The 27355-nt window shown below is 44.3% G+C and overlaps 1 protein-coding gene across 2 annotated transcripts in view; it reads right to left on the bottom strand.

Moving 5' to 3' along the window:
- Positions 1-6512: 6512 nt before the first annotated feature.
- Positions 6513-27355, bottom strand: part of ABCG1 (ATP binding cassette subfamily G member 1) — a 159572-nt gene continuing 138729 nt past the window's right edge. For both annotated transcript variants that reach the window (XM_085621212.1, XM_085621213.1), the window contains exons 13-15: positions 20825-20983; positions 19956-20074; positions 6513-14154 (exon numbers count right to left, since the gene is read on the bottom strand). In XM_085621212.1, coding sequence (XP_085477338.1) covers positions 13926-14154; positions 19956-20074; positions 20825-20983 — 507 coding nt within the window. In that variant the 3' untranslated portion in view covers positions 6513-13925. The remainder of the gene's footprint in view (positions 14155-19955; positions 20075-20824; positions 20984-27355) is intronic.

The raw sequence follows: 27355 nt of genomic DNA on the forward strand, positions 1-27355 counted from the left end.
AATGCTCCATGGGAGGGACAAACACAAGGTTGAGAAGCTGGGGCACAAATAAGAAGTGATACAGAGATTCAACCAATGGTAAGCAATGGGCAGCCTCCAAGCCCTTCTATGTTCATGGTAAGCCCCAATATGCCTCACAGTAGACAGAACATGCGCTCAACCAAATAAGCAACCTGTTCCTAAAAAGGGCAAAGACACATTTACATTCTGATAATTGGAAACCATGGCTCTGTAAGTCAGAGATGCAATCAATACAGATAGAACAGCAAAAATAAGTGTTGCACTTAATGTTTGAAATGGAATAAAAAGCATCTCGCCGCCTAAGAGCTGTCCCAGTCTTTAAATGTTGTATATTAAATGATCACCATGCAGTAGTTGATTTTGCTTCTGCTGTCAGGTTTCTTGAGATTTTTCTATGTTCCGCTTAGTCCTTGGTGTTGTCGCCTCAGGGGTGATGTGATGGAGGTGTATGTGTGTATGCGTATCTCTTAATTTGCATCATAAATTGATTCTTTGACAATACATGGCTTGGCTGGAATTTTGAGCGAGTAGAGGACTTACCTTAGCATGTATAACTAATGTGAACACTGTGAAGGTACACCCTGCACATGCACAGGTAGAAGTGCTGAATAATTACCTTTTAGACAGAGCTGGGCCCAGGCCATCCCACGAGGCCCAACTTGATTAATGCATCCTAAAACGCAATCTTGTGAATGTCAACAGTCACGCTTGATTATTTGCTGCAGCATTTTGTGTTGAAGGAGTAAAATGCATTGCGAGTTTACAAAGGGGCCCAATCTAGCAAACTGGATCAGGGAGGTGGGAGAAAGGACAAGACGGGTATGGCGTTGAGTTGTGTGAAGCCTAGCCTCCTCGGAGAGATCCTCAAGAGCTGCGCATCAAAGAAGCTCCGTCAGCGAGTAGATGAAACAGACCATACTTCCTGACACATTTGTGCGATAAAACGATATTGCCACGGTAATTAAAACTAAATTTCTCCTCCGGGTTCCTACAACACTGGCAGGACACTCTCTCTTTTGTTTGTGGTTGCTAAGGTATTTCATCCATGGAAGGTATCACTAAAAAGTACTGCATTTATTTTCACATAGGAAAATGACACCCGTCTGACATGATTACAAAGCCACAAAACAAAACAAAAAAAAGTAAACTCAAAGCAAATAAAATAAGCAACAAGCATTGGCCGTGCGGCTCACTGAGAACATCAAAGTGGCCGAAAGCGGCCGCGAAAGTGAAAGTGATCGCGATCAAGCGCGACGAGCGATGCGCTTCATGAGCGCGCGCCCGCGCACATGCACGCTAGCTGTAGAGCGGCCAAGGTTGCATTTTTTTAAGCCCTTACTAAATGTCTCACCAGACCAGTGCATGCGCTGGATCAGGCGAGACCTAAAAAACTGAAGATTAAGACACATACACATAATTGCAGTTCTGAAAGTTTTGTTACATATAAGTCAGTCTCAAACAACAGTCTTATTTACACAATATATCGAAAACTCTTCGATCCACAAATGGAGAAAGTGATAAAGATGAGTGCTCAGAGAAGGTGCTAGTGTGGATAAGGAGTATAAAAAGGAAAAGAAAAAGGGGGGGGGGTCCTTTAGACCTTTTCACAAATCATATTATTGTACATGGAAGCCTGTCCGGTATACAATTCCTAATAACATATATCGCATCTAGAAGTGGTCCAGTTGTTAAGTTACTATTGCCACTCTGCACAGATATCCAAACGATCCAGGATTAATGAAAGAGCGTTGATGTTTCGACCCGACACTGGGGACGGAAAAGGGCCACTGAATGCCTCAAACGCGGGTCTTCATCTGGACTAGGAAGCTGAAAGAGCGACCTGGATGCAGAAGTAATCCAATTGAGAAAATAGACCTGGATAATTCCATAAGGCAGAAGGGCCCAAAGGCTCCACTCTGATGGGTGAACAATCTCCACTTTAATATGTGGTCGTACCAGTGACCATAATGAGGAGAACACAAGCCTTCAAATTCAGTTTAGCCGCGTGGTCCAGCCTTGTTTCCACTCAATTGGCCAAGGCTAGGAAAAGATCCACATTTGGGGTTTGGGGCACACAAAATGGAGTTGATCACATGGGCCCTGCAGCTGCTACAGCTAATGCACCCTCTCTCAAACAAAGTCGGAAAGGCTCTGAGCACACCCTCACTGTCACAACAGTGTGGAAGTGCATGGGCCTTCCTACATAGGATAAGAAGAGACGGGTGTTAACTATGAGTCCAGCAGGCCTGGGCGTTTGTACCAGCCCTTAGATTATTTTGAATAAGTGTCCAGTCTGCTGCAGCAGGCAGGAGGATGAGCCCTGACACCCATGACATTTTAGATAGGTGCCCGGCCTGCCATCACGGGCCTTTGAGTGCATACCTACATCCCTGGTGTTCTAACACCACGATCAGGTCTACCACTGCTGGCCTATGTCCACGCACTTGCACCCATGGGGCTAGGGGCAAGGTGGCCAGCCTGCCGTCGCAGGCTGTGCACAAATAATCACACACATCAGAGGTCAACCCACGTACGGCTAGCCGGGCAGAGTGATGTGCGTGCACTTGCACCTAAGGTGCATGACCTGTCAATGCAGGTTGAGTTATGTGCCTTTGCTCCTAAGAGTGCTAGGGTCTGGGTGAGCCCATATGCCTAGCCTGTCCTTGCAGGCCTGTGTGTGTGCACTGGCATGTATAATGAGTAAACTCATGAGCAGCCTGGCAGTGCTGGCCACTGTGTCTGTGCAACCACACCTATGATGCCCGTGATTGTGGTTGCATCCTGCCATTGCAGGCCATGCATGAGCACTAACCGCCATATTAGTTCAACCTGTATGTCGTCTGTTGTTGCAGACTAGTCTGGGCACACTTGCACACCTGGTGCTGGAGACTATGTGTCCGACCTGCGATTGCAGGTAAGTATGCACAATAGCACACATGCGCCTAGGGAGTGAGGAATACCTGTATGTGTTTTCACTACCTAAGAGGCTTGCTCTTCTCTTAGGTTAACATGGGGAAGTGGGTGACATTGCTTCAAGCTTCAAAAGTGGGTTGCATTAGAGCTGCCTCATGATGTTTCCTGTGCCAAACCCTTTCCAGTGGTAAAGGTGATGTTGGCATAACTTGCTTAGAAATGCCACTTATAGGATATGGGCATTTCTATGCCCTCAGAGTCTCATGTGCTGTGTTGCCTGGACACCATGGATCAGGGGAGCACATCTGTGCATTCCCCAGCCACAGCCATATATCACGGGCATACATTGTGAACGACCGAACTCTGCCATTTGAGGATGGAGTAGATAGGACATGACACTTGGCCCAAGGAGCCGGATCATGGCCCCACTAAAGATTAAGATCTACATTCCACGGCCCCATGGTAGACAGGCCTACAATTTAGGAGAGACATATGTGGCTCAAAGGGAAAACCCTACACCAAACCGTAACTTCAAAGGCACACAATAGTAAAACTATGGGTGTCATCCTTCAGCAAAAGGTGTGATACGCTTGTGGGGACGTGGGACTGGAGAACCGTACTTTGTGATACACATTGCCAGAGGACTCTGTTGTGCACATGGAAGATTACTGTACTTGAAGAGGACAGTGGGCCCTTTCTGAATAGTGGCCTGGGCTGAGATCTGCTGAAGTGTAGCTCCCTGATGTGTGCTCTCCAAGGGCCCAACGGCAGGCCTCCTGTGCTCTCGGGGATCTCAGGGACATCAAAGGTCTCTGCACGAGGGACCTACACCTTCTACCTTACATCTAGAGAACGGTTCCCTCCCAAGTGCCCACATTGGCTAATAAATCCCAACAGGTAGTGTGGTGTGGAACTAAGACTTGTGCCTGGAGACTGGATTGTCTCGTGCGGAGCCCAGAAATCTTGCTCACATCTAAGGCGAATGGTTCCTGTATCGCAGGAACCCTGACACTCATTAGCATCTTATTGGTGGTGAGCAGATGCACCAGTTGCAGGATCGAAGGTCAGCTGCTTCATCGGTCGTGTCGCATAGATCTCGTGCGACACGCCGCCTGCATGCTCATTGCTTGCGGTGCTCGATTCAGAGAGTGCGACCCTCAAAGGTGGGGGTGTGCCCGTAGTAGTGTAGCATTCTAGATCGTGTGGCTCTGCAGAACTTGCGCTGTCTGTGTGACTGGACTGGTCTGGTGCAACCTGGTCATCATGCACTGGACGTGGTGCCTCCTTTCCAGGGAGGTATAGACTTTGCATCTCTTTGTTATGTGTGATTGGAATTGCGTGGTGCAACCTATATCCAAGGTCCACAAGTCATAGTGGCTCATTTACAGGGAGGTACAGAATTGCAACTCGTCATGTTTGAGATCTGAAGTGTCTGGTGCGGCTCATACTAATGCGCAACAGATGCTGTGTCTGGAATCCCTGGACATGACCCGGATCATCAGATACCTGTTGGCTGCCTCACCCTATCGAGGGGCTCCCCATTCATCGTTTGCTCTCTTTTTGAACCTCATTGCGACGGACCTGCAGCACTATCCTCACTTGGCCCCTCCTGAAGACATCTTGACGTCAGGTAGTAGTAAGAGAGTTTCACAGGGATGGAGGAACTTTTCTGAGACAGTTCGGGAGCAGGTCAAGACACAGTTTGACTTCATTGTGTTTTGAGACCTGTGGGTGAACTTCCTGAGTGCTGCTAAACTCCCCTTGTTCATGTCTACCTCTTAATTAAACTTGCTACATCTTCCCACCTGCTTTCTGATGACGCAGACTAAGCAACTTCAGCTGGATGCGGACTCGTGTCTGGGAGGCAGGGTTGGATATTTACCATCTGAGGGATAGGACCATTTGGTGAACTAAAGGGTGGAGGGAGTCTGGGGCCACAGAGTCTGCAGAGTGTGTCATTCATTGACCTCCTGTGTATCAGTGCCACTGCATTAGGTTGCTGAGTGCGTATATGGGCAAAGCGGTTTCGTACAGACTGTGATTGATACCTGTTGCTCTGTAGAGTGGTGCGGAGTGAGTGTGCGTGAGTGGGAGTGAAAGTGTGCGGACCACCTGTGATCCACAACACTGGCTGGCGGTGATACATTATACGTTGATTCCATGCCAAAAGCACAATATATCTGACATTGTGTTTACCCGCATGTCTCCGGCCTGTGGTGCTGCTAAAAAGTGTTCTCGTTTCATGCATGTACATTATGGTAACATCATTGTGACCCGAGGTGTACCATATAACTGTGTGGGACTGTATTATCAGAATGCCAGGGTGGGCCTGGGGTGGACAGTGTATCGCACCGCATAAGGGTGATCCCTCTGTGGGGGGGAGGGTTAGATTAGGAGTTGTCCATACATTCTGTTGATATCATAACAATGCAAGTGGCCGTAGTACTGCTAGTAATATTACCAATTGTATTTTATGCCCAAAAGTACTTAATATTCATGTTATACTCATTGATTATGTGTGTTGAATACAAACGTTTTTACATACATCCTGTGTGAAGTCTCTTTTTTGACACTCAGTGCATTTATTGCGAGTGCCTGCTGTGCCTTTGTTTTACACATTTCCTCTGGATTAAGCCTGACTGCTCAGTGCAAAGCTACCCAAGGGTGAGCTCAGCTCATACAGTGCGCGTAAGCACCCACCCATAACGAGAGTAGTGGGTTCTGCCTGGCTGGGGACACCCCTTCAGCCAACCAGAAAGTGTCAGTCCCAACATTCTCCATTTATGGAAAGAGCTTGTGACTCATTTCTTCAAACAAAACCTAGCTGAATGTGACCCTACCACTATCAGACACACCCAAGATAAACCCCTCTCTCACCTCCCTTCTGCAGTCCTGCAGTCATATTATGTTTCCTGCCCATCCTACCCCTCCCTAAATCTCACCTGACTCCTATGTTAACTACGAATTCACCACCCATGCTCATCTCCTCTATCAGGTGTGCTGTGCACCTATTTTGACCCCATTGACTCTCTAATCATAAACCTCTCTTTTTCCACGGTGCTCTGTTGATAGACTTGTGGTATAACATCTCCACTCATACATATATAGATGCATGCACAATGTACACAGCCCAATAGTCATACATACTATATGCAGCAAGATGAAGTGCAGCAGCTGAACACAAAGTGATGCGCACTTTGCAAGCACCATATGATTTGCTTCAGTGAAGCACTGGGTGAGATGTTTGACTCAGTGGTTAATTTGTGAAAAAATAAGTGCCAGGGCTCTCATCAGGAGGCAGCTTGCACCAGCCCATTTTTCCTGTCCATGAAAGTGGGGAGAAGATGTAGCATAATGGCCACAGCTGCCGTTTTCAGAGCTGAGGGATCCAGGTTCGAATCTTAGCATCGGCTCAACCTCCTGTGATTCCAGTTCCTTCACCTGCTGAATTTTTCAAGACTTCACATTTGCACCACCACATATTACTGAGCCTGTAACATATGTGAAATGCATTTTCTCTCTCAGATTAAAATGAGACAGACAGTCATCTGAAAATAACAACACTTTATTTTCTTCAGGTACATTATCATACAATTTTAATCTATTTTCAGAAAGCAAGCCCTATAATCTGAAAAAAACAATGCACATACAATCCCCTAAAGGAGCTGTATTCTCGAAAATATACAAAACACAATTCAGAAATTGAAATGTTCACATTAAAATGCCCCATATCCTAAAGATTTACTCAGGTGCATTATTCCAGAGATACAAATTCTGGAGGTAGCAAGCAACCCGGAACAAGACATTGGTAATACAGTGTATCTACAACAGTGCAAATATATCACAGCGTGCATGTAGCAACTTATGTACAGTACACTGCATTTCTAACGAACAGAGAGGAGTATTTACTAAAGGATGACCGGGCGCTTCTGCCACACCATGCATTTTGTGCCTCGCCTGCATGCTTTTATAACAGTAAGTACGTTGTGTCGCTGCGCGTTTATTTGCACCACGCACAGAACCTTAGTAAATAACCCCTAGGTGTGATGCATCGGACATCACAAAAACATCTCTAGCATTAGACAGCAGATACGTAAGCAGACTTCTGCACGCTGATTCAAAGTGTTAATTGCATTGCCTCTTGCATTGAATATCGTTGTAAAAAAATAACATTGACTGAGGAATGAGTTCACGCATTGCACAAATCCATTGCGACTGAGGTTGAAGGCAGGTGATACAGTCGGCTACTCCCGACAACACATTCTCTTTAAAATATATACATATCTATATAAATTTCTTACCCGAGAAATAAACAAACTATTTTGCACATACTCTATCTGAGGGTGGTGGGGGGGTTCTACATCCGCCATGAGGCTTCTGCGGATACTCTTAGGCGAGCGGGCTAGTAAGAGATCTGAATGTATGATCTGAAAATTAAGGCAGTTTCCCTAAGACTGACTATGTGTTTCTGTTCGATGGAGTTTGTAATCGTGATCATTCTCAGAATGATGCAGCTGAACACCACTTTTTCGCACCAGCCAATAAAAGCGTGAAGAGAAATTCAGAATTGCAGAATGAGATCAGCACCAAGTTGGGTTTGGTCCTTGATGAGTAGAACTGTCCTCATTTTAACATCTCTATGCACTATCACTCTTGCAGATAAGGGACATGAAATACAGGGAGATACACTACTTGGGTAGGATCACACAATGGGTGAAGTAGGGAAGCTGTGATTGGAACTTTGATTCCTGGCCATTGGAACACACAAGATTGGCTTCGCCAACTAGAATTCATAGACTGCAGACATTACTGCCTTTCGCAAAGCACCTAATATCAGTGCGGACAATTCAAAACGTTAACGCCTTGAGCTAAGGGCATTAACTGTTGTTAACACGCTTAAAAGTGAGCAATAATGCTTATTTCTTTATTTCTTTTTGGATGAGTCATGGCATTTGAGTATACATGGAGTCTCTTGCTTCAGTTTATGTTCACTGTCTAGTTTGTTTCATTATGTTTCTGATGTTTTTATCCTTCTTTGTTTTGGCTCAAAATGGTTGGCTTGAAGGCTGGGATCACCAAATGGCAAATTCTATTTTGGTTATCAGAACGAAAAACAGGTGCATAAAATAGCCACTCTAACTGATTATAAGCCTTTCAAGCGATGAGGCACATGTGCGATTAATACTTCCAGCACTCTTGACACCGCTTGTCAATCAGCGAGGATGCCTACAAGTAAATGTCGCTGGACACAGCCAGGCAGCATCGACTGCCGCAAGCTGAATTACAGACCCTAGGTACATTTGTTTGCAATATTGTAGAGTATAGCAAATGATGTAATGGAAGAATATATTCAAATGTGATGCTGTTAGCACTCTCTGTAACCAATTTCTACAGAGAGCTGCAAACTAGAGCAGACTCCAGCTCAGCTGATTGCATGTGCTCTTTCAATGCTGACCTGAATATGCATTGTAGACATCCAACATCCTTATTTCTGGAAAGGGGTCCAGATTCTGAGACAAAGAAAACTAAACCTATGATGACTGTGACACGTACAGGATAATGTGGGCTACAAAGACTAAGGACCAGATGCACAAAGCGTTTTTCCAGTAGAAAACGGGCAGATTCGCAGAATCAGGCTGTTTGGACAAGAAATATGCCATTTCTGATGTACAAACTGCAAAATGCGTTTCAGTAACATGTTACTGAATCGCATTTTGCAATTGCGATTCAGTATTTGGAAGGAGTGTGTTTAGGGTGTCCTTTCCAAATGTACCGAATTCCAGTCACAAAATAGTAATACTGCACCACCAGTTTAAAACTGATGAGAACCCATTTCCAAACGGGAAGGGGATGCGTAAGGGACCTCCAACCCTTTGAGAAGGTCAATAATAATAATAGTGTTTAAGAGCAGGAAGTGCTCCCATGGACCACTGTCTACTCTATCAAAAACAAAATCTTTTAAAACGCATCCTGTTTTTCTTAAAGAAAATGGGCAGCATTCACAAGAAAAGATTGCTTTATTAAAAACCAATCACAGGCATGGTGGTTTGCTGAACTCAGCAGGCCACCATCCCCCTGATGGCTGTGATTCCTAATGGGTCACAAACTGCGAGCTAGCTTATTAATATTCATGACGCAGGTCGATTTGCAACCCACAAGGAATCCCTAAATGAAAGTCAATGAGTTTCATACATTAGGAATAATACTTGTACATCTGGCCCTAATTCAGAAATGTACAGCAATGTAAAGTCGACCGATTCCTTATGGGTGTGCCCCGGAAATATCGAGGTAGGAATTGCGATGGCACCAAATATATGAGCGTATCACAATCCTCCTAGCCTCAATAATCCATAATACAATCTCCTAGTGGTTGTGTTGAAACCCCCGGTTGTGTGATTACCCAGGATGCCATTATGGCTGGCAGAATTTCTGCCACCTATTACAACATGGCAGCACATGGCAGCGGTCAACCTGCTCGTGGTACTTCCACCAACAGCAGATGTACCACTTGAAGCTAGAGACCAGGATCTTGCATTACCGGCCATCTTTACATAAATGTCTGTTATCCTATCAGCTGTTCACCCTGTAGGTGGGGTTCAGGATGCTGGGAGGACATCATTCAGTGGCCTTCATGGTACTGTCCGAGCCGGTGCAATTGTCCCCATGTAAACTGAGATAAACAGCCACTGATGGTCCAGCTGACCCTCACTCATTCGAGTCATCTCTGGGGGAACTGCGGCTGCGCCTTCCACAGATACGGGTGGGGTGTGAGAGGCCAGGTCATACAAGCACATCATATTACCACATTTAGTGCGGCATTTCACAATGAAAATGAATGCGGAGCAACAAGAAAACCCCAAAACGTGAAATGGACACCAACAATCTGACAACATCTTACCTACGAACCCAATGAGAGTGGAGCAAGTCTCAGGCATGCATTTTATCATCCAAACATTATATTACTGTGCTTGTGGTAATAACTTCTTATGTGGTTTTCTGGTTCACTGTGGGCATTTAAAAAAAAAAGAAACTCTGATACTTTGATTTGCCAGAAACAGGTAGAGTGGTGAAAGTGAGTGGAGTGTCTCGAGCAACCCTGTCTCAAGCGCAGTTGGTGCCCAATCTCCGTGCAGTTTTTGCGCCCAATACCCCCTTGTTTATTTCTGCCCTGTTCCAGACCTGTTGCAAAACAAATAAGGGCTAGATGCTGGTGTTTGTGGTGCCTTCCGGGAGAGGGCGCAATAGGCATGCGCGTATTCATGCCAATCCGGGATCGGACACAAAATACAAGACTTTCACAATCGCAGCCTTAGCCGAGTTAAATCCGCCAGAACTTAAGAGGGGCCTATTTTAGGCGCAGATATTTGATGCACCCATAATTATTGGGGGGAAAATTTGAGTGTGCAAGCATATAACAATTTCTCTTATGGAGAGGGTGTTTATGGCAGGTCATTACACTGGCCCCGTACCGGTATATCATTAGGGGCTCCGTGACCTATGGGCACCTCTCACTGCTTACATTCGGGGTCACGAGATCGACTTCCAAAGCCAAATCAACCTTTCATCCTTTCGAAGTTGAATACAATTAAATTAGGTGATAATAACACATTTTGTACCTTTTATTTACAGTGCTTAAAAGCAGCAAAACTACCTGTTGTAGTACTGCAAGATATTATTTTTCAATAAACGACAGGAGTAAATCAGAATATGCCTACCCCTAGGGACGCTCCGGCCCGACTGCTCCCCCTCTGAGGGTCGCCTGTGACTCTCAAGGAGTCTCGGCTTCACGCAGAATATATTAAATCCAGGCGCTGTAGAAACTCCAAAACTCTGCCTGCCCCGTGCCATTTATTCCACCTCCTGCACTAAACATAAAACCTTGAAGGCTGCAAAAGTTACAGCTTTTCCGTGGGAACAAGCTGCGTGCTCTAGTTTCTGCACAGGCCTGTGCGCTCTGCACAGCTGAGCAAGGTCACACATGCTGTATCATCTGGCCAGCGAGGTTAAGCGCTGGGCATCCGAAATACTGACTTTGTAACTCGAAAAAAAAACCAATCTCTTGGCGCCCACTTGCAAATGGAATCCAAGACAGGAAGAGGCGGAAGACAAAGCACAAATGTAACTTTTCTCAGACACAACAGCCATGGGAATGATGTTAGCAAGCAGCAAGCCCTTTGCAAGCCAGGCGGTGAGATGACACAGACAGCAGCAATGTATTTTGTGTTTTAGTATAAATTTATTATTCTAGTCAAAAAATGTAAGTGGATGCTAAAATACCCCCCCCCAACCACAGGGCTCCCAGATATCTCTGGGGCTGTGACGTAACTGTGTGTGCCACTTTAGGGATACCCCTTTAGCATCAATATTTCATTTAAAAAACAAATAAAGTATCAACAATAATAAAAGAAAGAAATAATAACAATAATAATATTAAGAATACTAACCTAACTTTCAAACTAACTGTATTTGAACCTCAAGAAGATGAGTTAATTGTGCGGAAACAAGACTGAAATCAGCGAATCATTTTCACATTGGGAAGAATGGGGACAAGTGTCAAGTGATCTCCCTGAGTACCCCCATAGACCTAAATCATCTGCCGTGACTTGATGGGAGTTGATTTCAAAGATGTGCATGTGACCCCAGATCACGATCGCACTGAAGGAGATTCCTAAAGTTCCAAATTCATTAGGTTTACAGAAGCAGAGCCCTCGCGCTCCCACGACCATTCAGTAATCGCTCAGTCCATTCATGTGCATGTACAAAATGCAGCACACGCAGAAAGAGGGAAAAATAAGGAGAAATAAACGTGTTTCTCCTTGTTGCGCCTTCCATGGGAAGGTGTAATATTTTGATGCATTCCCAGGTCTACCACTCTTGGTAAATCTGGGAATGCACCAAAATCCATGGGCGGATGTGTGGTAACACCCGCGCACCAACCATGGAACGCATCCCTGGCGTAGAATAACGCAAGGCAGCGACCTGCACTGCCTTGCGTTACTCCAGATTTACCAAGCACTGCAGGGTCACGCAAGGTGGCCTTGCATTGCTTGGTAAATCTGGCTTTAGTGCTGTGTTGTTCCTGCGTTAACCTGCGTGACGCAAGTGCAACGCAGCACTAACATAATTCTGCCTCCTGGCCTTTTCCGCTATCAGCCTGATGTGATCTTATAAGACTGGCTACTGATTAGCAGAAATGGTCTTTGTCAATTCAGTGCAGAGATACCTAAAAGTGATTGTGGCGCTTCAGCAATGCTAACAAATGAATAGGGACTATAAGTACCAGAAGACAACGAATAAACGTCAAATAGGTGAGCATCTAAGGCATGGAACCTGGAAATAATTTGAGAGGTCCCCAACAGCTTGATAAAATATGTTAGACACTGGACTGTTCTGTGCTGATCACAGTACATATCATCCTGGCCAGTTTGGGAAACACATGGCGCAACGTGTCAAAACAAAATTATGGCACCAAAGTTTCCCTGGCAACTAACTGAGCTGAGTAACAACCAATCACTCTGAGCCAAAAAGGACAGGGGCTTACACCAGAGAACACAAATATGGAAATGCATGAACTAGAGCTTTTGAACCATTGAGCTCACTTCTGGGGACTGTTTCCATCACTTTTAACTTGCACTGCTTTACATAAGAGGAACTGCCATAAGAGTATAAGCCCAGTACTTCCCCAATAGGACCCTTTGACTCATACCTATATGCTTCCTTCTCGAGGCACAGGAGCTAAGAGGGCTAAGTCAGAGTAAGAAATTGTATGCAATTGCTTGAATTTGCTTAATATTTCATTATATTCCCTGTAGCCTAATGCCAATCGACAGCTGGCGGTACACAATTTTTCAGCATGTTTTTTTCTTCAATAAAATTTTATATTGGGTGGATTTCACTAAAATGTATTTCAATTGAAATTTTCAAAGGAAGACTGTTAGGTGGATGGGGAGGTATATGTATTTTGTAAACTTAAGAGGTAGGTAAAGGGGTGAATGTGTAAAGCTTTGTTAGTTCCTTAAAGCTTTGACAAACAGTGCGGTGTTACAAAAGTAGTAGAGTGGTGTTTGGATGGCAATGAGTGATAAAGTGCACCTTATTAACAATCAAGTATTTCTACCACACCAGGATCATGAAAAGAGTTAAGTGTTCAGCTCGTGGAAGATGAGGTCTGCAAATAGAAAAATTGGTCACTTTTTATGAATGTGGCTTTCTTGAGTAGCAAAAGTGTATCTGCAGGTTTTGCCAAACAATCCAAATTTCCTACTCACTGCGAAATCTTCAAAAGAGTTCATAAAATGAACACCAACCACGGGTTGTCATCACGTTGTTTCGGATCCAAATCTTCTACTTTTTTTTAACAAAGTCAGCGCTTGACAGAAAATACTAGAATTGGATGACAGCAGAAAATGCAAAGGAGGCATCTCCACCATAGTTACAAGCAGGAAAAAGACGGCCTTCACCAATGAATCCATTCAGAGGCTTTCTTTAGCAGAGACCCAGCTGTGAAAGCCATATGGGTCGATGAAATACTCTGGTAATACTTCGCAGATTAAGTTCTCAATTAGACATATTAAAATAAAAAAACATTTTGGAGTTCTGTTTTCTCCCATTTGCCACTTACCAAATCCCATGAATGACACAGGCAACAGCTCTACCAGGAGCTGAGAAACCCATGAATGGGAACTGTCCAAGTAATCCAATTGGCTACAACTCTACTGTGTTAAAAAGTTGATAAATCTTCATTGTTGGGTTTCCTTCTTTTTCTGGCTTTTTAAAGCTAGAAAGCATAATGAAGAAGTCGGCCGACCCGGGTGAACACTTTTCTTCAACAATGTGGATGTAATGATCCAGTACAGCTCTCTCTAACAATGATGATGAAAGTGTCTGGATCTCCACGAGTGGGTCTTGGATTAACGCAGGACATCTGAAAACAAATACCCTCTGTTCCACATGAACATTTTTTCAGATGACTAAGTGAGTCTTGTTTTCTATTACCTCTCTGCTCTGATTTTGTACCGGAGCACAAAATAGGCTATGATACGGAGACCGACAAAGAAAATGCCAAGAACAATAAAGTCCAGGTACAGCTTGGCATTCTCAACATCGAGCTCTTTCAGGATAGCTTTCGACTGTTGAAAGTGGCAGAGTTCACCTTTGTCGCAGTGAAGATCTTCTCGGTCCAACCCATAAATAGAAAGGATTACTCCTTCAAATCCATACCTGGAAAAGAAGAGAAGTATTTGTCAGAGTTTAAGGGTCTACTTCCATTTAAATTAAATGTCACCTCTCAGATTCTATTCACCAGCACTTAATGGTGATTGGACTCATTCATTGTGTTGTCTCCAACATAACCTTTCTTATGCAATGATTACTTTCTATTCTCTAAACATGCCTTAGCAACACCAGAGTGTACATAGTGAAAATGAAAAAAAGAACTCCATAATTATGTAAAAACATTTGCTGTGGCTATTCAGATTGGAGAATGTTTTCTCTCCCTATTTTCTAGTTCAATTACAATAATTAGATTCCATTGGACTGCAAAATGTGTGTGCCTTAAAAAAACTGAAAAACAGATTTTAAAGAGCCTGAAGCAAAAATGGGGATATGGTACTTTGGGATAATGCCCGCAACTATGGACGCTGCAAAGCAAATGAAAGAGCCTTACAGAGCAAGTAGGACATGTTTTAAGAAAATACAAGATCAATCTTTGACCTACAAGTGTAAAGAATTTTCGATTCTAGTTACTAAATTTTTCTCCCTTGTCTATTATTATTATTCGGATTTATACAGCGCATAGCTGCCCCAGTGACGGGGCGTCTCAGCGCTACCTAAGCAAGAGCTAACGAACCACTCAGAGACATAAAGAGTAGCCTACGGTGGGAAAAGCCAGGTCTTTAACGCCTTTCGAAATGCCAAAAGGTTCTAAAGTCCTCTAATTGAGGATGGAAGGGAATTCCAAAGGTGCGCTGCCTGAACCCTGAAAGAACAACCACCAGCTCTAGTTCTCTGAAAACGGGGAATACAGACCGAACCAGAGCTGGCCGAACGCAGGGGGCGATTTGGCACATAGTAAGCCAGCAGATCTGCAAGAATCGTCGGTCCTTCTCGTGTCAAGATTTTATGGCCCACACACAGAGACTTAAAATGAATTCTTTTCGCTATCGTCAGCCAATGGAGCTTGGGCAGGAGGTTCGCAAATGAACATGATTTAGGAAGTGCTAGCAGGGCACGAGCTGCTGCATTCTGAATTCTTTGGAGGCGAACAATACAAGATTTATTGGCGCCTAAGTATAGAGAGTTACCATAGTCCAGCCTCGATAAAATTGTGGCCTGGAGAATAGTTTGGCGAACTTTGGGTGCAAAATAGCCAAGTAAAGGTTTCATTCCTCTAAGGAGACCAAAACAGGAGCCTTGGATTGAGCCTCAAATGACAGCTCACTGTCAATCCAAAATCCTATATTCTTTACTGCCTTTTTTGGCAGTGGTGCAGGTTTTAATCTGTCAGGCCACCACTGTTCAGACCAGAGGGCACTATCTCTCCCCATCACGTGAATTTCTGACTTCGCAGCATTTAGTTGTAAACAATTTGCTGTCATCCAGTCAGAAATGGCTAACAGGTCATCTTTAAATTTAAAAAGATTATCGCAGCATTTTTTTTAAAAGACAATGACTAGCTGGGTGTCATCGGCATATGACACCAAAGACAACCCTCTACTTTTTTCTAGCAGAGCTAAGGTTTGAACATAAATGTTTAAAAGCGCAGGGCTCAATATAGAGCCCTGCGGGACCCCATGTTTAATCATATGTGTCTGAGAATGATACGGTGGCACAACCACTTGAAAGGTTCTACCTTCCAAGAAAGATTGAAACCAAGCCAAGGCCAGCCCCCGGACCCCTATGTCATGAAGTCTGCCTAGAAGAATATCATGCGAAACGGTGTCAAACACAGCACTTAAATCTAAGAGAATCAAGGCTGCGGAATCCCCAACATCTAAGTTGCACCGAATGTTCTCCGTTACTACTAACAGCGCCGATTCGGTGCTGTGACGGGGACGAAAGCCATTTTGTTAGGGGTCGAGTTTTGTTACGCTCTACAAATTCAGTCAACACTGAGTTAACATATAACTCTGTAGCCTTAGCTAAGAAAGGGAGCTGGGAGATCGGACGAAAGTTGCTCAAGTCCGACGGCTCCAAGGATGGCTTCTTTAAAAGGGGTATCACTTTTGCATGCTTCCAAGTAGCCGGCATTACTGCGGCAGACAATGATAAATTAACCAGTTCCCTGATAACTGGGGAAATTAAGTCAAGAACTTGCCGAAGCTGATCTGGTCTAAGAGGGTCCGCCGGAGATCCTGATTTAATTTTAAAACATAGAGATTCAATCTCAGAAAGCGATAGTGGCGGGAAAGAACATAATGTAAGATTAGAGGGGTTTAACCTATCCTCAGTCATGACTATTCGGTTGATATTCAAAGTGGCTGGGGGGGAGCAGGCCGTTGGCAAGTTGTTATAAATAGTCTCTACCTTGCGCACAAAGGAAACTGCTAATTCCTCACATTGAATATTAGAGGAAATAGGGGAATCAACCTTTTCATTGGAGTGAAGCATATTTTTTAAAAGAGAAAAAATCATTTTGGGCGGATTATTACTTTCCAGAATTTTTGTGGCGATGTATTTCGCTCTGGCTTTCCGAATCAGCCTATGATAAGATTTGATGGACTTCCGATATTTGGTTTTAGCTTCTATATCGTATGCCCGTCTCCATGATCGTTCCAGTTGCTTGCAAACCTTCTTTGCCTCCACCAGGGATTCGTTAAACCATGGGTTAGAAGGACCCAGTTTTTTCCTTAAGCAACATTTTTCCGGGATACAAGTATCTAGGGCTTGCATCAGCCAATCCTGAAAAAGAGAGTCCGAAGCCACTATATTAGGAGGAAACTGTGGCTTGGACTTTAACAACAGGTCTGAGAATTAGTTGGTATCCCATTTATGCCACGGGCCGTGGACGAGATGGCACCAATTTCCCAGGCAGCCGGAGGGAGAAAGGAATCAAATAATGATCAGTCCAGGTCAAAGGGACCGAAGGTGACACCATTACAGCACCCAGATTAGAAAAGATGGGATCCAAAAAATGCCCAGCAATGTGAGTGCTATCCATCACACATTTTACCAGTTGACAGGCTTCCAAATCAGCCAGAAAGCAAGCAATCTCTGGCTTGTCACTCTCTTCAAGATTGAGGTTAAAATCGCCCAAAATAGTGAAATTCGCCGCTCCACTCGCTAGTAGGGTAACTTTATTCACCAGAGCTTCCCTCCATTTTTTTGAAGGCCCTGTAGGCCGATAAATAAGCAGCCCCGAGACCGTAAAATTGTGAATAAGAGTAATTTCAAAAGAGGCGCTTTCGCACTCGGGAATCTCCTCCTTCCTGAAACTACAAGCAAAAGGCTCTTTCAAAATTAAAGCAATGCCGCCACCTCGATTGATAGGGCAGTTGAGTTGGTGCATAGTATAGCCCAATGGAAGCGCCAACCACGTCACTGCACCGGAGTCCTGGGTTAGCCAGGTCTCAGTTAAAAAGAGACAATCTGGCCGTTCCTCTATTAGTAGAGCACAGATCTCTGCATGATGTTTTACGAGAGACCGGCAGTTAAGACTAAGGAATCTAACTTCACAGTCTATTGGTCTAAAATCATGTGATCATGTAACTGGTCATCGGGTTGCAAGTTGGCACTATAGAAACCTCCATTTAATTGATTGTCTTTCGTGTTGACTCTGACTATTCACTGTACAAAGATCTGCATAAGACATTTGTTACACAACTTAAGATGATAAAAAACACAGTTACCCGCATCCTGTGCAATCTTCCAAGATACTCACTGATGTCTCATCTTTTGCCTAAACTGCATTTAATCCCTGTAGGAAAACCTATTTTGGCCTAGGTTTTATGTAACTGCCATGGAGCCGACTACAGATCCGGTCCCCATTATGTCGAAAGCATGTTCCAGCAGTGTGTCCCTGACTATCTCCTTCGCCAGACCAACGTAAAAAAGCCCCATCTCAAGGACCATGCCTTCTTATTCCTGGGTCCCAAACACTGGAATCTTCTTTCTGTCACTTTAACAGCTTTGTCAAATCACCTACAGTTTCAGAAATCACAGAAAAACAGCCTACTTGACTAATCTGTCCTAATTTTTCTTGGGATCTTGATTAAGCCCTGAAAGCATCAGAACACCCTTTTGGATAACAGTCCCTGTAGGAAAATACCTACATAGACACAGAGAAAGAAAAAGAGGAGCAAGAGAGCGAGAAATAGACAAAAGACAGAAAGAGAAGATGAGGTGAAGATAGGAAAAAACAGAATAGGAACGAAAGAAGGAAGGAAGGTGTTAGAGATGAGTGAGAAGGGTCACTTGCGCTGTATGTTTGGGAACAGTCCAAAATAGTTCTTAACAAGAGATCTCCCTGGAACTTTGCCTATTTAAATTTCCTCTCCATCTGCTGAGCACATTTTGGACATTCTTGAGATACATAGCAATAACGTACATGTCCTCTGTACAAATGAATAAGAACATAACATGAGGTAACTCAGATATGAATGTCTTACAAAGTAAATGTCAGACAAACAATTTATCTTACTTTTAGGATTTGCAACAAAGGCTTACACCTGGACAAATATAATTTATAAGAGTTTAGATCGATTATGGGCAGTATCAAATGGAAAACAGAATAAAACAAGGCAGTCCAGACATTGGCAGGTAATTTGTCAAACATCCATGTCTTCGTACGGTGAAGGAAAGTGTCTGGGAGAAGGGTAAGTTTACAATCCTGGAAACATCCACTGTGCAAATATATCTGTATGCCAGTAACACCTAAAAAAAAGTCTGTCTTCTCTGTGTATTTCCGATGTTAAGTTAGAACAACCCTCTGCAACAAGAAGGAGCCACTCACTCTCAAAGATGTACCTACTGTTTCTTTAGTTTGGTGTGAGATGGAAATGTTTTTCAAGGTGATGTTTGATTGTTTTTTGTGACTAGCCATGGCCTGGATAATATCAGTGACAGCCACAGAGAGTCATCATTAAGATGTATCAGGCACATTGACCTTGATTCTCCCAAAAACTTGAGGTAGTGGAAATGTCATCACACATTCTCTGACCATCGACAGCCTCACAGGATGAGCTCTTGTCCCATCCTCTACCCCTCATTAGTCTTATATTGACTGCTGGGCGGGGTGGGGGGATTGGGGCTGGAAGCATCGGGCCACATTGGAAACCACAATCAGCCCTGGCCAAAGTGTTCACTCCATCCCAAACTGGGGAAGGCCACTACAAGAATGTGGCCCTGGGTGCCTAGTTGAGTCAGGGTACCACATTCTTCTGTGAAATAAGCCCCTTAGCCTCCAGTCCACCCAGAAAATGTCAGTCTTGCAAAGCCCAGTTCGAACCTGGTAAAGGACAAGTAGAGGAGACTTGAAAAGTAAAGAAGGCTCATACAGCCGCCCTTGTCTGCTTTCTGTTTGACCTCCTGTGGTCATAAACCCCTGCTTTCAGTGATAGGAACAAAAGTTACAGGGGTATCAATTTAGGATCAAGCAGTAAGAATTCAAACTCGTCTTTCCCTTATTGATATCTGTGATCTGCTCTTACTTATAAAAAGCACAGAGGATTACTAGATTTAAGCTTGATTATCTTTTTAACTAGAATTAAAGTATCCTTGTAAAGTCTATAATTGTGACACACTCATCAACATTTCAATGACAAGCAAATCACTCCATGCTCTGTCCTGAAAAGGCACCCCAGGAGGACATCCGAGTGCACCAAACGGAGGGGTTTATGAAAACTGGCTAGTAATCAGGGACTGGAGTCAGCAGATTTGCAGTGGAAGACAATGGAATACATACTTCCCAGTTGTGTTCATAAACAAAACAAACTGGTTACATGCAAGAAAAGTGACACTAGAAACAGGTTGAGTCACTGAAATATCCACTGATCTTTGTTGTAGTAAACAATGAATCTCTGTACCTGACATATGACATGTACGACATCCACTGAAGGTATGTTGGAATTGTATCGAAGCTGACAAAGAACCCGGAGAAAAGGAGTACTGGGATGGCTGTCACAGGACCCACAAATGTTGCCACCTAGAAGGAAATTACAAAAATTGATGATTCACTGATCTGAATTTCACAGAATAAATTGTATAAGATGGGGATGCTACTTGTTGGTCCACGGGCTACAAACAACGCCAGCAGGGGAGTGGCCCAGATATCCATATTGGGCAAAATGGAATTATGGTTAACAAAAGCTGTGGAAATAAAACTTGGTAAGTTCTCACTTGCTAATAATTCTTTAGAGTGTTCCAGATTGGTCCAATTGGTAGGGCTTATTATGTAGAAACCTTTTAGGATGTGTCTTACAAAAACTCCCTTTAAATAATGAAAATACATTAAAGCTCAATCAGAGCAACTTTGCCGGTGTCATCACCCATCCCACAGCTTTAGGTATTATAAAGAAATACAGGCCCTTCATAGAAAATCTTTCTAAGCATGAACTCTGATTGGAGGGAGTAGGGTTTGTGGCACTTTTTGAGTACATGACCATGATATTGAACAGTGAGGGAATTGTCTTATTTCTTGTCATATGATGCTGATAGTTTGCTTTGAAAAATAGTGTATTTGTGACTATGTTTAGATACAAATGTCAAAATGTACTACAATAAGACGCATGTACATTTTAAAGAAGAGTAGATGAAGAGTTTGTCAGGTACTAGCAACATTCATAACATTGTTACATTAAATACAAAATCATAACACCACATCCATTCTCCCGTCTTAAAATTAAATTGGCATGCAAGCACTTTGAGGTTTATTGATAAGTTAATATCCCAGTACCTGCAATGATGTAGATGCTGCACCTATGAGAAGTCCCAAAGACTGCGCCACCAGTGATGTCATTGTCCCAAGAGCTGAGAATAAGACAAATCGGAGTGCATCACAAGGTTGTGATGTCATCCAGTATACAATACTGCAGTAGGCTACAGGAAACATAATCTGAAAAAGGAAGGCACACATTCAAATTTTCAGTTTCCAAAACCCATATACAGTATGCACAAAATACATTTTATATAACAAATATACAGACAATAAAGGCCAGTCTCATGTAAAAATATATAATCTCAAAGTCTACATTGCTAACATTTTTATTCATATTAAATGGGGACAAACATTCAGTTTAGGGAAAATATTTATTTTATTTATTGTTAATAATATGAAGGGCTAGCTTAACTGGAGAGTAGGTTTCATGTGATCGGGGTAAAGTGGAGAGTGGAATAAGGGGGAACAAACATAAGGTGATGAAAAAAGGTTAATCTTCAAGTGTTTACATTATTTTCCTTGTCTCAATCTCCTGGTGAAGAGAAGAAGTAGTGAGTTCCAAAGGGTGAAACATTGAAAGTGTAGGGATCTTTCCATGAATTAGTTTATATATCTTGTTGGGACAGAAATAGGCAGTTCTGAAAATCTGAGATTAAGAGACAAAGAAGAGCCAATATGGATAGGTGCTCTCAGATCGTTTTCCTCAGGTACACAACTTCTGAGGTGTATAGTAAGGTTTCAATAATGTTTTATAATGTTGGCTCCTTAGCCTAGCATGTAACAGAGTCGCTCTTCTCAACATTATAGATAATCAAAAACAAATATTATCATGAGTGGTGTCCAACCTTATAGCCCATTTCTCAAACTGAATATCTATGTAATGAACGTTATAAGAGGGTAGTAGGGTATGGAGTGCGCACAGTTATGTGACTATGTGATCAGAAATATCAGTTCATTTGAGAATGCATCAAAGGAAATTGGAACAGCGACCACTCCACACTGTCAGTTAGTGTATGTAGGCCTACAAACACTTATAATTTAGACACAAAATCAATTTCCTGAGCAAATTATATGAAGTCCAAAACATAAGTCCATGCAGTAGTCTTTTTCAGGTGTTCGTCCTTGATCTTTGTTCTGTAACTTGTATCTTGGGAAGACTTTTTGGTCTCAAAACACACTTCAGTTCTTCAATGATACAACCAACAGCCCCAATTCTTGCCAACACGTGTTTCGTCTAATGGTGATAGCCAAAGACTTCGTTAGGGCGTGGACTGCTATATCTATGCAACACAAAGGGTTTCGGCTGCCTCTATCACGGACAGCCTTCATCTGATATGATGGACAATGTGAATCCAAATCAGGTGCTTTCAGTCCATGGATTGTACCGGCATTACTCGCCATTGCATTTTCCTGTTAACTTTGAGGATACGGGCTGGTGTGACTGAGATCGCAAACTGATTGATGAATATATACCGATAATAGCGACTGAAAGCACCTGACATGGATTCACATTGTCCATCATATCAGATGAAGGCTGTCCGTGATAGAGGCAGCAATAACCCTTTGTGTTGAATAGATATAGCAGTCCACGCCCTGACGAAGTCTTTGACTATCACCATTAGACGAAACACGTGTTGGCAAGAATTGTGGCTGTTGGTTGTATCATTGAAGAACTGAAGTGTGTTTTGAGACCAAAAAGTCTTTCCAAGATACAAGTTACAGAATAAAGATCAAGGACGAACATTTGAAAAAGACTACTGCATGGACGTATGTTTTGGACTTCATATAATTTGCTCAGGAAATTGATTTTGGGTCTGAATATGTAGTTTAGATCGAGATCAATAAGCAGGATATATAAAGTTCAAATTTTACCACCACTGCAAGGTTTCATAGTCTGTACTATGGCATTCTGCTTCAAAGATAGCATGTTTTTATTAAGTTTATAGAGAAAATCCTTTATTTGCACATATTTTTAAAAGCTATGCTTGGGCAGCCCATAATTTTGCTACAGATCCTCAAAGGAGCAAAGTTGACCCTCAGTATAAATATCCCTATTTTTCAAATATCCACTTTCTTCCAGACCAGCCAGTGTTTGTCGGGAAAGACTAAGGGAAACAGGGGATACCATCAAAGAGGTGTGTAAAAGTTATGCCGGGGCATGTCTAGTCTACCCTTCAGGATAGATCATATTTTATGATCCACCTCAGTTATCGTGAACAAAACTTTCTTGTAATAGCTAGGTTCCAGAATGCTCAGAAAGGAGACTTTGGCTTCTTTGCCCAGGGATAGCTTATAAATACTGGGGTTCTTGTTGCAACAGAATGTGTACTACCGGTGCCTGTAATCAAAAGCTCTACATATTGCAGAATTGCTGCCCAGTAATAATACTTAACATTAGGTGCAGCCCAGCACGCTCTATCAAATGGCAGAACCAGATATCTCAGAGCTCTTCTCCTCTTCTTGTATTTCCAAAAAACGTTATTACAGATGCCATTGAACTTTTTCAGTCATTCCTATCTAATTGCCAGAGGATTCGCTCTAAATAAATACAAAATCTTTGAAAGCATGAGCATTATGAGGACATTACACCAACCAATTAATGTTTGGTGCAGGTTATTAATGCAAACCAAATCAACCTTTATTTTACATAAACTGGGTTCATAATTTAGTGAAATACTGTTATCCATTTTAGGTGCTACATTAATTCCCAGATAGACTGTACTGTCGGTCTTCCGATAATCTTAAAAAGCAATATCACTGTTACACAGAATTTGGGGTTTGACCCTGTTTAGGAAATACCAGAACATTTGCCCAAAGATACCAGCTTCCTCCTTGTTAGACCTGTCAGCCCTTTGGGTGGTCCCTCCTCATCATTATTTATTTTGTCCCACTTTTGCCTCAAACCCTGTTTGAATTTTTCCTTTTTGGGAACCACCAGACTTTTTAGTGTTGCTGCAGATTCAGGGAGCCATTTTACCTACCCCTGAAACTTCTGTCTGAGGGCCTGAAGCACAAAATGGTGGCCACCTGTGACATCACCAGCATCCACTGGAACCTACCAGCACCTTCCAGAACATTCCAGAACCCTGTGACAGTTGGAGGCGGTTTAGAATGTTGGGAAGCTAAGACAGGGAGTTGGCAGTTGGAGCTGGCAGTTGGCACCTGACTGGTGAGGAGTGAGCAGCAAAAACGTGAAGGAGGAAGGAGTGAAGCAGCAGGGGTGGAAACTTGTGCCTGGAGTGGGGTCCATAAACCCACCCTTGATACTAGTCCCTACTGACGGAGCCCAGCCTAGAGCCCTGTGTGGGAAGAAGCCAGAAAAGTCGTCCTAAGGACCTGGACAGCAGGAACAGGCCTTGGAAACAAGGGAACAGCAAAATCCTGACCTGGAAGCTGGTTTCCCTGAAGTCCGACGTCGAGTAGCCTAAGACCTGGAGCCCGAGGTGGAGAAGCGGCACTGACTGGAAAAGCAGACGTCGTACCCGGAGCCGCCAGAGGTCGAGAGAGGGCGCCGTCAGAGGTCGTGAGGAATACCAGAGGTCGAGGAGGAAGTCACCCGAGGTCGAGTGAGCGGCGTCATCGGAGGAGTGAAGTCCGCCCTCCGGAGTCGTCGGAGACCGAGGTGAAGGGTAACGGAGGTCGGGAGTGAGGATCGCACTCCGGAGTCGCCGGAACCTGTGAGAATCGTGCCGGAGGTCGGGAGTGGAGGTCGCACTCCGGAGTCGCCGGAAACCTGTGAGGAGCACCGGAGGTCGGGAGTGAGGATCGCACTCCGGAGCCGCCGGAAGTCGACATCGAGGCAAGGCCGGCCGACGTCATCGAAGCCGAGGTCGCCATCGGACCGGAGCCGCCCGAAGTCGACATCGAGTAAGACTGCCCGACGCCATCGAATCGGAGGTCGAGATCGAACCGAGGCCGCTGACATCGAGACCGGATCCGCCTGCCGGCGTCGTCAAAGAACTGACATTGTGCCGAGGCCGCCGACATCGAACCGGAACCGCCGCACGGCATCGATACGACTCCAGCGGCGTCGGAGCATCAGAAAAAGGGCAGTAAGTGGAGTAGAGGGCACCTAAGGCCCTGTGGAGACCTGAGAGACTGCTCTAAGGGGCTAGGGAGGTGCTGGAACCAACCTGACTGTGCCAGGGGTGAACTGGGACTAATCTAGAGAGGTTGTGTGGAGAGAGAGAGCCAGGTCTCTGGTATTTCCCCCCTTTATCTACCTCAGTTTAGGCCTCAGCCTTGACCAAGCCAGGGAGTAGACACCCCCAAGCCTTCCACATCCCCACAAGCTGTGCCTGGGCCAAATCAGCCCTTAGGAATTCAAAAGTGATCTGAATCCATGAGTGTCACTGTCAGCTTTTAAGTATTTATTAGGGGCATTGTATTTATTGTATTTAACCTATTTATTGTTCCACTGTATTTATTGGTCCACAGTATTTATTGATGCACAATATTTATTGGTTACAGTATTTATTGCCTCAGAATATTTAATTGCCTGTCTGTATTGCACTTTTATTTATGCCTTCAGTATTTATGATCACCCCTATTTATTGAATCATTAAGCCAGTATTTATTTGTCCTGCACTTTCTAAAAAGTTTGTATATTGTGATTGTTATTTATTTTCTCCAATCAGCAACTAAGAGAAAAAGCAGATAAAGAAAGTTATTTTCATAATTTTTACGGTGTAGAGTCGTTTTTGGAACGGATGCACGCATGGTTATTGTTTGGGTATGTTGTATGCTTAGCACGGAGCCTGATACCTGACCACTCGAGCCAAGCTACCACAGTGTGTCCGGAAGACCACCACCACCCCTTCTAGTGTGGGAGTGGTTTTCCAACATAAATTGGTGTTCAGTGGTGGGATAGAGCTGTGCCTACGCATACTCAACAATAACTGTGGGTAGTCCATAGGCCTACACCGGGAGTTTTCTCAAGAGCGGCCTTCCTAATTGTGGGTTTTTGTTTTTTCCAAATTTACTCTGGTGGTGGGAGGAGGTATTATTAAAGGTACCCCCCTGCATAGTTACTGCACAAAACCTGTCCTCTAACCTGAGTGGGCAAGATGGAGTTTGTACTAGAAAATCTAGAAACGTACACTGTGGCCCAACTCAGGGAGTTTTGCCAGCGGGAAGGGGTGTACTGTCCCCCAGGAGCAAAGAAGGGTGCACTCCAAACCAGCTTAAGGGCTTGGGGGGAGGCACGCCGAGAAAGCAAGGCTGAGGAGGAAGACAGGGATGGAGAGCCTGACACCGAGGGGGCTGAGATGTACCAACCTGAGGTGGGGAACCTGTCAGCAGGGCCCAGAACCATTTCTAGGAAGGGCAGCAGTGCCTCTAGCGGTGGCTTGTCTGAAGTGGAGCTAACAGACCGGAGGGAGAAAAGACAGCTCACATGGGACTTAGCAAGGCTGGAAAAGGAGAAGGAGGAGCAGAGGATGGCCCATGAATTACGACTGAAAGAAATAGATCTTCAGATCTTGAGAATCGGGGCACAACCTGTTCCTAATGGTGGCAGCCAAACCCAAGAGATCACCAGGGAACCTAAACCATACCTGCCAAAGGACATAGTAGCTAGCTATGGAGTGGGCGACGATATCGCCAAGTGGCTAGCGGCCTATGAGGTCTCGTTAAGGGCCCATGGGGTTCCAGAGAAGTACTGGGGAGGGGGATTGTACAAGTACATGCCTCCAGCTGGTAGGGATGCTTTGTTGGCCCTCGAAGAGGATGAGCAGACCCACTACCCCACCATGAAACTGGCGCTCATAAGGAAGTTTGGACTAACACCCGAAAAGTACAGACAGAAGTTCAGGGGTAGTCACAAACTGGGCACACAGAATTGGGTGGACTTCCTGGACTATGCAAAGAAGGCATTGGAAGGTTGGATTCAGGGCAGTGAAGTGAGGAACTACGAGGGGCTGTTTGACCTAGTACTGAAGGAACACCTGCTCGAGAAATGTTTCCCTGAACTGCGGCAACACCTGGTGGATAGCAAGCTGACCAGTCCCCGGAAGCTTGCTGAGGAGGCGGACATTTGGGCTAGTACCCGGGTGTCCACAAGGGGGACTGGAGGGGAAAGGCCGGACAGGGCGCCCCCCAGAAGAAAGAGGGAGGGGAAAAGAAAAAGGAGTTCTCCAAAGGCCCCCAAAATAACTTCCAAGGGAAGGGAACAGGATTCACCCCTAAGGCTAACCCGCCCAGAAACCCTAATCCTGGCCAGAGTCAGCAGCCAAGGGTTGTCCATTGCTATGAGTGCGGTGGCGTTGGACACTATAAAGGAGATCCGAAGTGCTTGAAACGACCACCCCCTCCCACTGGAGGAAAGACCCCCGGAGTAGCTAGTGTAGTGCTCGGGGAGGAGATGCCCTTAACTAAGGGAAGGGAGTGGGCGGGTGTCACTTTAGTGTCCCTGGGAGAACGGGAGATGGTTCCTAAGATCCAGGTGCCCGCAAATACTGCAAAGTATGGGCAGTGGGTCACCATCAACGGCCAAAGAGGGGAGGCTCTGAGAGACACAGGAGCCAGTATGACTATGGTGCGTAGCCAACT

This window comes from Triturus cristatus, chromosome 8 (genome assembly GCF_964204655.1).
Source record: "Triturus cristatus chromosome 8, aTriCri1.1, whole genome shotgun sequence".
NCBI classification, from domain to species: domain Eukaryota; kingdom Metazoa; phylum Chordata; class Amphibia; order Caudata; family Salamandridae; genus Triturus; species Triturus cristatus.